Source organism: Triticum aestivum, chromosome 5B (genome assembly GCF_018294505.1).
Source record: "Triticum aestivum cultivar Chinese Spring chromosome 5B, IWGSC CS RefSeq v2.1, whole genome shotgun sequence".
Classification (NCBI taxonomy): Eukaryota; Viridiplantae; Streptophyta; class Magnoliopsida; order Poales; family Poaceae; genus Triticum; species Triticum aestivum.
Genome location: NC_057807.1, coordinates 712942292 through 712955678, shown reverse-complemented (window position 1 = coordinate 712955678; position 13387 = coordinate 712942292). Strand labels below are relative to the sequence as shown.

At 45.3% G+C, this 13387-nt stretch overlaps 2 protein-coding genes across 2 annotated transcripts; both read left to right on the top strand.

The window, feature by feature from the left end:
* Positions 1-50: 50 nt before the first annotated feature.
* On the top strand, positions 51-1201 carry LOC123114492 (aquaporin PIP2-5). Its single transcript, XM_044535984.1, has one exon. The coding sequence runs from the start codon at positions 123-125 to the stop codon at positions 996-998; it is 876 nt and encodes a 291-aa protein (XP_044391919.1). The 5' UTR covers positions 51-122; the 3' UTR covers positions 999-1201.
* Positions 1202-11867: 10666 nt separating this feature from the next.
* LOC123117899 (aquaporin PIP2-5-like) lies at positions 11868-12982 on the top strand. Its single transcript, XM_044538566.1, has one exon. The coding sequence runs from the start codon at positions 11878-11880 to the stop codon at positions 12751-12753; it is 876 nt and encodes a 291-aa protein (XP_044394501.1). The 5' UTR covers positions 11868-11877; the 3' UTR covers positions 12754-12982.
* Positions 12983-13387: the final 405 nt, after the last annotated feature.

Here is a 13387-nt window from a genome sequence, read left to right as displayed (position 1 = left end):
GCTCGGTGATACTGGCCACGCTCTATATATACATGCATCCTTGCCGGGTTTCGGACACCAATCTCCACCACCACCATTGCCAGATTAATCAGCTGAGATTGATCGAGGAGCTAGCTAGCTTCATGACTATGGCAGCAGCACAAGGCAAGCTGAGTCCGGAGGCTATCGACAACGAAGTTACCAGCAACGGCAGCGCCAAGGACTACCTGGACCCTCCTCCGGCGCCGCTGGTGGACGCCGGCGAGCTGGGTAAGTGGTCTTTGTACCGTGCTGTCATCGCCGAGTTCACCGCCACGCTGCTCTTCGTCTACGTCGCCGTGGCTACCGTGGTTGGCCACAAGCGCCAGACCGACGCCCAGGCGTGCAGCGGCGCCGGCGTGCTGGGCATCGCGTGGGCTTTCGGTGGCACGATCGCCGTCCTCGTGTACTGCACCGCCGGCATCTCTGGCGGCCACATCAACCCCGCCGTGACATTCGGGCTGCTGCTCGCACGCAAGGTATCCCTTCCCAGAGCCTTCCTCTACATAGTGGCGCAGTGCGTTGGCGCCATCTGCGGTGCGGCGCTGGTGAGGGCCGTGCACGGCGGCCACCACTACGTGCTTTACGGTGGCGGCGCCAACGAGCTCGCCCCGGGCTACTCCAGGACGGCGGGGCTCATTGCTGAGATCGCCGGCACCTTCGTGCTCGTGTACACCGTGTTCTCGGCGACCGACCCGAAGCGCATCGCCTGGGACCCGCACGTCCCGGTGCTGGCGCCGCTGCTCATCGGGTTCGCCGTGCTCATGGCGCACCTCGCCACCATCCCCGTCACCGGCACTGGGATCAATCCAGCAAGGAGCTTTGGCGCCGCCGTGGTGTACAATGGCGGCAATGCTTGGGACGACCAGTGGATCTTCTGGGTTGGCCCGTTCATCGGCGCCGCCATGGCCATGGTGTACCACCAGTACATCCTTAGGAACAGCTCCATCTTCCGGTCCAACTACGATGCCGCCGTCTAGCTACTTCCATCCATCCATTGAGGCGTCGAGTTAATTAGTATGTTGTTGTGTTACTGAACGTATGTATGCATTGTATTGTATGTTAGTGTTTGGTTTACAGTGTAAGCTAATTACTGCAAGAGATAACCCACCCCATGCATGCGATGACTATCTAGTGAGAGAAACAAAAATATTACTTCCCATGATTTGGTTTAGTTACTCTCCCTGAACGTTGAAACCTTTCACTTTGCAACTACTCTCTTCCTAAATATTTGTCTTTCTAGAGATTTCAACAAGTGACTACATAGGGAGCAAAATGAGTGAATCTACACTCTAAAATATGTCTATATACATCCATATGTGGTAGTCCATTTGAAATATCTAAAAAGACAAATATTTAGAAACGGAGGGAGTATTTTTATTTTTCATTTTACCAGTTTTGGCTCATGTTTTGTTTTTCCTAATCAACAGTGTCACTCACGCCACATGTTTTCTTTCTCTATGTCACGTCATCTCTGTTCACTCTCCTTGTAATTTGATGTTAGTTGACATCTTACACTGAATGAGTGCTAGTCTACTGCAATAAAAGTCAAATTTGTGTATGCCGTTTGAGTTGGAACACATGATTTGAAGTTAAAACTAAAACGTTAACCCTATGTCCCTTTCGTATGAAATTTCACCAGATTGGTCGGTCACATTTTTTCCTGTGTAGTTTGAATTTAAAACCCCCAAATTTAACTTGAAACTATACGTCAAATAGTAGTGTTCATTCAGCAGCATCTAGCATCGGATCCGCATCTGCATACATGCATGCCATACAGGGGAGTAAAAATCATGCATGCATGCATGCACGGATGAAATGTGGACCGCGCAAGAGACAGGGGGTACCACGTAGCACTGGACATGTATGCAGGGGGTACCACGTACTGCCCGCAGGGTTTGTGAATATGGACAAATTTTGAATTGAATCTGAATTAGTTGCGTGCATTTATGAGCTAGTGTCAGACCATATACTCCCTTTGTCCCAAAATAACTAGTACAAAGTTGAGACACTTATTTTGAGATGGAGGGAGTATATAGATGGCGCCAAATTAACTATTGTATGTTACCTTGCATGCAATGCATAGTAATTCTCCTCTTTCACAGTTCAGGGAGTATGTTACCTTGCGCCAAATTAACCATTGTATGTTACCTTGTGAATATGGCGCTTTCTTTCGCGGCGTTGGATGGGCGTACGTGTCTAGCTCGACCGGTCGAGGTGTCAACGTATGTGCGCTGAGCTCCACAGTACACAGATTAGCTTCTTCCTCAGAGGGACAGACAAACTGATAGGCCCAGACAAGGCCATGCATGCAGCTACATGCAAAAACAATCATACATGCATCATCGTCGACAGTACTAGTCCTTATTTACCTACCATTATTCCCTTTTTCACGCAATCTCACTAGTCTTATTAAGTTGTAATAGTTGTAACTTGCTGAAGTTACGAATCAACCTGCGGTTGAGTTGGTTAGGTGGACAGTGGTATCCCCAACCCATCAGGGTTCAAATCCTGGTGCTTGCATTATTTCTGGATTTATTTCAGGATTTTCGGCGATGCCCTTTCAGTGGGAGGAGACGTTCCCGTCGACGACGCGGCACCTACGGTGACTTCGTAAATCTCAAGATGATATGCCGGCTCAGTCTCTCGGAGGTGCTCATAGGGGGTGTGCGTGTGTGCGTTCATAGGGATGAGTGTATGCGCGTGTATATGACCGCTTATGTCTGTACTGATGCTAAAAAAAAAGCTGTAACTTGCTGAAGTTTTTAAAATTTGGCAAAGCATATTGAAGACTGGTCTTGTTTCAAAGCTCTCGTCACAAGGAACACGAGTATGCAAATGAAACATAGATTGCACATTCGGTTCAAAAGATACAACAGATTCAAATTTAAAAGGAAAAAGGAAAAAAAGGTGTAATGGCTGGTGTATGCCATCTCTGCGAATCGCTGCATGCATGGATCTCATCTAAATTAATTAAGGGCTAAAATACATACAAAGGCCAAACGAGATTCCAAATCATGAATCCGGACGTATATAATTGTACGTAATAGTTTAACAAAAATCCACCCGCAAAAAAAATAGTTTAACAAAAATCTTAGGCACTATTAGTTCGCTATGGCGACGGTGGTGTGGTTATTCCCCTTCACACAGTACATAAAGTTTCTGTAAAACTAGTAGGTAGGAGTAGGATTTCTGTAGTCTTACCCATGTATGAAATTCACTGGATGCATGGCACAGACAGTACGCAACTAGTCAGTGCATGGTTTTCCCAGGGAACAAGGACAATGAAGGGCCGTAGAGACGGGCAGGAGCAGTAGTGTGACCGAGACCGGCCGGTGTGAATATATGTGGACAAATTTAGGTGTTGGCTTAATTGAATTTGAATGAGTGGTACATATCAGATGGGTCATATATATCGATCGCGACAAAACTCTGCAGTGTACTAGTATCGTTTTCAGGATGCGCATGCTCTCTCTCTCCCAGATCACAAATAATATCGTGTGGTGTGGTCGATCGGCCCGGCCCGGACCATGCACATGCATATACAAAGTGAAAGTCATATGGACCAATATACGCTTGGCTTTCTGGATCTGGATCTCTAGCTCCGAAATATTTTGTTGCATGCTTATGCTTACGTACATGTCTCCTATCTCAACATATGCACGTGGAGTGCACGTCTAAGACCTTCTACAATGCAAAATCCTTAAGAGAGATACTTAGGAAAATGAAATGAGTTTTTTTCTTAAGTGTATCAACTACAAATTTATAAGCACCGGTGCTTTAAAATAAATCAATTTATTTCTTTAATTAAGATTCTCCCCTAAGCATCATGTACTGTCCACGGCCTAGGTAATGTTGGCGCTCCGACCGTACTGGAAAATAGCACTGATTGTTAACTACGACACCAAATTAGTGGAGAAATTAACGCGCAGTGTGCCCCACGGCCAGTAAACAAGCAGTCCGAGCGCATGCAGTGGTGGGGACAGACCGCATGTAGCCCCGTGCACTCAAAACGGCCTAATTAACTCTGCATTAATTGTCAGTACGCCTTAATTCTCTTCTATTCTGAAAATGCATGAAAACTGAAGTGCGCCTTCTAAACCGTGACGGAGGAAGTAAGGATTGTGAGTCAATGCGCATTCTCCATTGGTCCACTTCATATATTTACTCCTTAGTAATGATGCCAGTAATATTTCTAGATAATGTATGCAGTAATATTGGTCCACTAAGGAGTAAAATAATTTAATATGATGTCATTCTCCATTCTCCATCACATTACATGCATGATGCATCCGTCCATTGTTCGTTACGTAAATACGTGTGCTAGATCCAGTTACGGACAGACGAACAGGTTTGGCTCTTGTCTCCATCTTCATTTTCCGGCAATTGCATGTCATCTTCTCTTCTTAATTGACACTAAGCAGCAGCAACGCACACATGCAAAAGAAGTTGCAGCAGACAAAAATCTACTGTATCATTTCGGCCTTAATTAGTTCCATTTTTTAGGTTAACTGGCCTCCTTAATTCCAATATATGCATGCATGCGTTCAACTTTATAATTCATCAAATTTAGGGCTTTATTAATTAAGACTAACCCGTTACAATCTGCCCATAAGCAACTGATAAGAAAGTTGGCGCACATGTGTATTGAGCACACTGATGGGCCGGTACATTGAGTTCCCTACGGACACAACGCACCGAGAAAGAAACAAAACTAGGCACACTGCCCTCTAATGCTCTTATATGATAGGCGCCACAATTGATCTCGTATTGCCGCGACAATTCCATAGATTGACTAGCTTCTACAATACACACTGGGGGGTATAGGGGGTAACACTATCCCTATGAATTCCTTTTTCCCTTTTCCTTTTCGTCCAAAGTTGAACAAAAAAGAAATTATAGAAGATTTTTTTTCTTCCCCCATTAAGTCCCAGCCATAATGTAAGAGTGATATGAGTTTTCCAAATTCATCGTAGAATTTCCCTATGGCTTGATAGAAGAAGAAAAAATCGTAACTTCAAGAAAAAAAGGGAATCATTCTCCATGATCACATGTGAGTATCCACGGAGCTGGGCAAAGACTACCCCCTCCTCCGTAGTGCCAGCAGTTCGCTAGTTCTGCTACGAAAGGATCCGAAACACATGGCAGTGGCTTACACCAATCTCCCAAGAATGCTAAGCGAGAGCGAGCTACTCCTCCTGCTCCTCCCGCAAGGCATCATCAAGCACTGATATGTCGATGTTGATTTTTGTCCAACCTGCCTCAGGTCGTCTCCAAATTTGGCTTGTCAGCCGTGTCCAACATCTTGGGATTTCTAGGAGGAAGAGAGTTTCACGTACCCATTTGATTGCCATATTGGGTCATATCCAGCGTGATCATGCGTCCATCTATTGCGTGAAGACCAAATAGATTGCATGATGGTAATGATCTTGTTCCTGGCGTCGTGAGAACATGATCCATCAAGATGTCACACGCCCAAGTCTCTAGACGTAGCCTTGGTAGATGAATATCAGACCAATCCTTGGTCGCTGCCCAAATATTTTTTGCATGAGTACAGGAGATCGATGCATGCATCATAGTTTCATCCACGGCTTGGAATATGTCACACCAGCCCATGGGTATGATATGTCTATACTTTAGGGTCATGGAGTTTGGTAGAATACCGCGACGTGCTCCACCAAAACACACGAATTCACATGTAGCTTCCAAAGCGTAGTGCATAACTGTTTGTTTGCTAATGAAGCAATCGTCCCTTCCTCTAGAGTACTTTGCTTCTTCCCAGTCACGAAAGAGAAATGCACCAATTTAACAGTATATTGTCCTGGCGTTTCCCATGACCATGCCAAAGAATCTTCACCACCGGATGGGTTCAATGGGATGTTCAGAATTGCCGCCGCATCTATGTGAAGAAAATTTTCGGACAAGATTCACATTCCAATTACCTGTGTAATCATCAATTAGGTCTAAAACCTTCGATAGAGCTATTGTACCCATCTGGCCGATGAGTTTTAGTGTCGTTTTGTTTTGGGATCCATTGGTCATTCCATGTGGAGATAGTCGACCCGACTCCAACCCTGTGAATAAGACCAACGTCCAATGCTTTCCTACGAGCCACAGTCGCTCTGCAAGTCAAGGATGTACGAGCAGGTATAGTGGCCAAGATGTCCAAATGCATGTTCGCTCAGCAGGAAATCAGTTATATAGGGCACGTCATCAGTGATCAAGGGGTGGCCACGGACAAAAGCAAGATTCAGGCAGTGCAAGAATGGTCACAGCCGCAGAATGGCAATCCAAAGATAAAATCTAGGGTGCCCGAGGTTTTAGACTCGCGGTAAAACTACAGGAAGTTGTTGGCCATAATGGTGTCTTCATAGATTTTACCGTGCCATTGTGGCGCTTCCTTCTGCCAAGGACTCCAGGAACCGTCGTGATTGCGGCTATAAATATAACATGGTGAAGTGCGTGGTGGTGGTGGTGGGGGGGGGGGGGGGGGGGCAAATGACCCCTGTCTACCCAATAGTAGTGTTCATGTTACGTCCTACAAATCACATTTCTATTGTCTAGGTGTATCATTGCAAACTAATTAAATGACAATTGCGCTACACTGCATTCAAACAAAGTACCACCTAGTTCATGAAACATTTCTTTAGCCATTTATTTTATTTTGCATTATCATTTCGAAGTAGCTAGGTTCTCAAGACTTTGCATGAAAATATATACTCCCTCCGATAAAAAAAAAGTGCCGTGCCGGTCCATTTTGCAAACGGGGTGCTGCGGACGAGCGGCGGGGTGTGGCCGGAGAGAAGGTGGAGTGAGCCGCAGGGGTGAGAGATTTTTTTTTTACTCCGAGGCCAAGGGGATGAGTATATTTGCTCCTCGCGGCTGCTCGGTGTAATTTTTACTCAAGTATATGTTTTAGGAGATCGGCTAGGTCCGGTTTATAGAAGCAAACCGTGGTTTTTACGCCTCTAACCGGATTTAGAGGATTGGCTAGATATAATCTTACTTTCTCTTGCCGGAGACAAAATTTTACCTCCCCGACGCTTCGAATTCACTTATTCCATCCTTGAAAAACATTCACATATAACTAGGAGATGGGGTAGATAGTTTTAGGATACCCATGGTCGATGGATGAAATTCACTTCACAGATAGTACGTAGTTGGTCACATGCATGCGCATGGATTCTCGCTGCAGCAAAGACAACAAGGAGGATGATCCGGATTGGAATGGGGAAGAAGAGGAGCAGAGTGGGCATCAGGCTGAGGATGACCTAGCGATGGTGGTGGCTGACCAAGGGCAAGAGATGGTGGTGGCTGACCATGGGCAAGAGTTGGTGGTGGCTGAGGATGACCTAGCAATGGTCGTGCCTATCCTGCCTGAAGATGGCCTCACGATGGTGGTGGTGCCTGACAATGACCTCGCGCCGGTGGTGGCGCCGGCGATCCCACAACTGCGCGACATGACCACGCCAATTGTGGTAGAAGACTACATCCCACTGCCTCCATCGCCTCGTCGCTCTCGGTGCATCGGGCTGAGGAAGGAGAAGGAGAAGAACAATGAGAACTGAACTATGTCAGGTATGTCATATCTCTAAAATGATCTATATATACTTAGCTTTGTTTCCTCCGAAATGGCATAAGTTAGCTCTAAGTTAGCTCTAATATGCTTATAGTTACCTATGTTAGCTCTAGTATGCTTAGTTACATATGTTAGCTCTAATATGCTAAGTTATCTCTACTATGCTTAGTTTCCTATAGGTTAGCTCCAAAATTACTTATGTTAGAACAAAATGACCAAGTTTACATAATAAGCTTATAGTCTTCTTCTTCTTCTTCTTCTTCTTCTTCTTCTTCTTCTTCTCCAAAATGACATAAGAGTTAGCTCTAAGTTAGCTCTAATATGCTTAGTTCACTCCAAGATGGCATAATTAGCTAGGTTGGCTCCATTTTACCTAAGTTGGCTCTAATATGCTAAGTTATCTCTAATATGCCTAGTTTCCTATAGGTTAGCTCCAAAATTACTCATGTTAGCACAAAATGACCAAGCTTACATAATAAGCTTATAATCTTCTTCTTCTTCCTCTTATTCTTCTTATTCTTCTAGTCTTCTTCTTCTTCTTCATTTTCTTCTAGGATAGCTCCATTTTACTTAAGTATGCTTACTTCTTATAGTCTTCTTCTTCTTCTTCTAACATCTTGTTTATCATTTTTGCAGATTTGATTTAATTCATGGAAGCTTGATGGAGTGCTTCTTTTCTATTCGTGCTTTTATTTTTGTATCAATGAACTTGCATGGTTGGAACTTGTTATATATGGATGGATGGATAACGGTGTTGGATGAACAATGTGAAACTTTTGTAATATGTAAGGATGCATGGAACTATATATGTGTTGGTTATGTATGTATATATGATGAAACTTGTGTGTTGGATATGCTTGTTGTGTATATATGTATATCTGTGTATATCTGTGAATTGCTATCAAATTAAACAAAATAAATTAAAAATAGGGTTGTACAGGCTCTTTGCCGTCAGCTAGCTGACGGCAAACATGCCACGTGGCAGATACCTGATTCCTGGGACTGGCATGTATGAGCACTTTGCCGTCTGCTAGCGGACGACAAAGAGGCTAAGGTCTTTGCCGTCTGCTGGCTGACGGCAAAGCACGCCGTTAACCCCTAACGACTCTCGCCCCACCTCACTGTCGTCCATAATCTTTGCCATCTGCTGGCCACCAACGGCGGACGGCACAATCCTTTGCCGTCCGTTTCCATGAAGCGGACGACAAAGAAGGCCTTTGCTGGCACGTGTTCAGACGAACGGTTTGCCGTCTGCTGGCGGACGACAAAGAAGTGGATTCCAGTAGTGCACCTCTACAACAACAGATGGTGAAGAGCTAGTCGAGACACCAATGACGCACACATAAAAAATTAAAAAAGGAAATGAAAACAATTGACATGACCCCAATAGTCATGTAGCAACGTCAACCACCCTGGTGGCAGCACCCCAACTGCGAAATCGTTTCTCCAAAATCGATGCCTCTCGAAACAAAATGATGCATGGGGACTTAGGAGAACAAATCATGTGATTTCACCCAGAAGAGCAAATTGGAGGCTTTGAGTGATGGTTGCTTCAACTCGTTGTAATCCTCTGGTTCCTTGTCGATGAGCGGCTATGCACGTCGGCAAAGAAGAGCAAATTTGAGGCTTTGAGTGATGGTTGCTTCAACTAGTTGTAATCTTCTGGTTCCTTGTCGATGAGCGGCTATGCACGTCGGCAAAGAAGAGCAAATTTGGGGCTTTGTGTGATGGTTGCTTCAACTAGTTGTAATCCTCTGGTTCCTTGTCGATGAGCGGCTATGCACATCGGCAAAAAGAGAAAATTTGAGGCTTTGAGTGATGATTGCTTCAACTAGTTGTAATCCTCTGGTTCCTTGTCAATGAGCGGTTATGCACGTCGGCAAAGAAGAGCAAATTTAGGGCTTTGAGTGATGGTTGCTTCAACTAGTTGTAATCCTCCTTGTCGATGAGCGGCTATGCACGTCGGCAAAGTCACATTTCAGGGTGCCATCCCTCGAGACACTCGTACGGCGATTACGGAAACAACATAGTGGGAGAGAAAAAAAAGGCTAGCAGCTCAAAGCTGGACGTCAGACAAAAAAGTCGACCGTTGGTGTAAGAAAAAGAAAACAACCGCTGGATATTTAATTGGCAAAACAGCAATGAATGGTAGAGTCATGTTCATCCGGAATACACGGCACGGGAGCATTCAGCATAGTGCCGGCATCTGCATGCATGCAGGTTCTGCAGTTGCATGCTGCCTAAATGGAAAAAGGTTGAGTACGCACGCATGCCAGTAGCAGCAGTAATTATCTCACGTAGCTAACCTGGCACTGCTAATTACCCAAGAATACGTAACTACATACGTAGAGGTCGGCTATGTATGCCACAACAGTAAGCTTAGCCCCTCCTCTATTTAATCCTTGTGTCCTTCCATTTATACAACCAGCTTAATGATCTGACGGAGGGCAGTTTCGTCAGATTGGTGTGGTTTTAGTCGGCAGTGTACGTGTCTGGTCCTTCCCGTCTACAATCCTGCAATGTCCATGGATGCCCTGCGATGTCCTTGCTCGATTGCCGGGGAGGAGAGGTTTCACTTTCACCGCCCGGTTAGCCCGATATTACCTTTAGTGTAAGATACATTCGTATCTAGACAAATGTAAGACAAGTAATTCGGGATGAAGGGAAGGGAGTAGTAAATAAGTATTACCTCCGTCTTGGTTTGTTGGTCTCGTTCGTATTTCATGCCAGGTTTTGACATTAAATTAAACTAACAAAATGTCAATGCATGTCATAAAAAATAATATCATTAGAAACTACAATCAAATATGAATCTACGATATACTTTTTGGTGACATATATTATCATTTTCTTAGTTAAATCAATCGTCAAATTTGGCACAAAATGCGAAGGGGACCAATAAACCAGGATAGAGGTAGTACCCAATAGCTGGCTGAATAGTTGGAATGTAGGATCATCCCATGCATGCAACTAAAGGAAAATAGTCTCAACACAAATCATCCGATGAATGAGATCCATGAGCATGGAATTAAAAGACAATGCGTAGGATTAATACAGGGAGGTTAATTATGTCACGGCTTGTACCCGTTGCTGAAATGCTTCTGAAGTCTCAGCTCAAAATTATCTCACTAACCTCTGCACTTGTGTTAGTAGATAATGAAAGTATTTCAACTAACATAATATAAACAGTTGTTTTGATATATTCTCTTATGCTCAACCTTTTGTAATTATTCATTTATTGAATTTTTGTTACTAGCTATAATTTAAACAATTATTAACTCTCTCATACCCCATTTTCTATAGCGCAAAAGCTCCATGACCTTTACATCCCTCGGTCAAATCATTCCACTCCTTTGAGGGAAAAGAGAGACGAGCCCCCGATCTATATTTCCACCGAAGGAATTGGGTTCACGTTTGAGTTCACTAAGTAATTGTTACTCCTGGGGGTTGGAGACTCCTAGGTGGTTGGAGTCCCATGAGAGGAATCAACGTGTGACTTACCCCAGTCGTGCAAAAGTTTGGAGCCGGCCTCAAGATCTATCAATAGTGGTTGATAATCGCCTCCGTGGTCATATCGCAATGAGAAGAGAGTAAGCCTTCATGGTAACACCTACCCCTCCAACAGTGACAAGGAAACAAGGAAGTGAACATCGGAATAATCAAAGTAAACTTGTAGTTGTCTCTATTCACCCCCTCTAGGTCCATCTTAATCCTCTCACTATCCCTATCTCCCCCACCACTCCGATCCCTCTTGTTTGTATTATCGATCTCTCCTCCTAATTTGGTGGCTCCTTCCTTCTATTAATCCTTAGGCCTATAATCTCCAACGACGTCTTTGTACACAGTCTTCATCAGGTTCATAGCTAGTCGGAAAATCAATAAACAAATAACTACAAAAGGTTGTCAACTGTCCACGATGAACCGACTGAGGGGGTGGGGGGGGGGGGAGTGGTGTTTTTCTTCAACATATACTTGAAAAGGGTGACACTTTACATGAATGTAACTAAGATACAACCTATAGTTTTCTATTTAGTTCTTGGTAAGAAAATAATTATACAATGCAGAAATCTATGTTAAAATATTCACTTCTGCAAAATCGCTGCCGTGGCACTAAAAAAAATGGAGGTATGACTTGTAAATCAGTAAATGGCACTTGTCCTAGTAAATATATGCAAATGGTACGTGGCACTATGGTAGGGCACCCATATATGCTCAGCAATGCTGGCCATGATCTATATATACTGATTATGCTGAGATCGCTCGAGGAGCTAGCTACCTTCATGACTATGGCAGCAGCACAAGGCAAGCTGAGTCCCGAGGCCATCAACAACGAAGTCATCAGCAACGGCAGCGCCAAGGACTACCTCGACCCTCCTCCAGCGCCGCTGGTGGACGCCGGCGAGCTGGGCAAGTGGTCACTCTACCGAGCTGTCATCGCCGAGTTCACGGCCACGCTGCTCTTCGTGTACGTCGCCGTCGCTACCGTGGTCGGCCACAAGCGCCAGACGGACGCCCAAGCGTGCAGCGGCGCCGGCGTGCTGGGCATCGCGTGGTCCTTCGGCGGCATGATTGCCGTCCTAGTGTACTGCACGGCCGGGATCTCCGGCGGCCACATCAACCCTGCGGTCACGTTCGGGCTGCTGCTCGCGCGCAAGGTGTCCCTTCCTAGAGCATTCCTCTACATGGTGGCGCAGTGCGTCGGCGCCATCTGCGGCGCGGCGCTGGTGAGGGCCGTGCACGGCGGCCACCACTACGTGCTTTACGGTGGCGGCGCCAACGAGCTCGCGCCGGGCTACTCCAGGACGGCGGGGCTCATCGCCGAGATCGCGGGCACCTTCGTGCTCGTGTACACCGTGTTCTCGGCGACCGACCCGAAACGCATCGCCCGGGACCCGCACGTCCCGGTGCTGGCGCCGCTGCTCATCGGGTTCGCCGTGCTCATGGCTCACCTCGCCACCATCCCCGTCACTGGCACCGGCATCAACCCGGCGAGAAGCTTTGGTGCCGCCGTGGTGTACAACGGCGGGAAGGCTTGGGACGACCAGTGGATCTTCTGGGTTGGCCCGTTCGTCGGTGCCGCCATGGCCATGGTGTACCACCAGTACATCCTCAGGAATAGCGCCATCTTCCGGTCCAACTACGCCGCCGCCGTCTAGCTACTTCCATTCATCCATCCATTGTTGCGTTCCATATCTACTTGTTGATGAGTTGAGAGCCAAATTATGGATGGATCCACCGCGTGGCTGTTAAAATTGATGGTTAATTAGTATGTTGTTGTGTTACTGAACGTATGTATTGCATTGTATGTTAGTGTTGGGTTTACAGTGTTTGCTAGTTACTGGCAAGAGATGGCTATCTAGTGAGAGAAACCAAAATATTACTTCCCATGATTTTTATGCTTGTGCTCTCCCTGAATTTTGAAACCTTTGACTTTGCAACCCTTTTTATTCTTCATTTTATGCTGGTGTTACATTACATGTTTTCTTTCTCTATGTCACGCCACCTCTGTTCACTCTCCTTGTAATTTGATGTTAGTTGGCATTTTACACTGAATGATTGCTAGTCTACTGCAGACTGTAGTAAAATTCAAATTTGTCTATGTCTTTTGTGTTTGAACACATGATTTGAAGTTAAAACTAAAACGTTAAATTCCTTTCAAACCATATGTCCATTTCGTATGAAATTTAACCAGATTGGTCCGTCACTAAATTACTTCTGCTTTACGTGAATCTTTCAATTTTTTCTGTGTACTTTTAATTTAAAACCCATAGTTTTTTTAAACTTGAAACT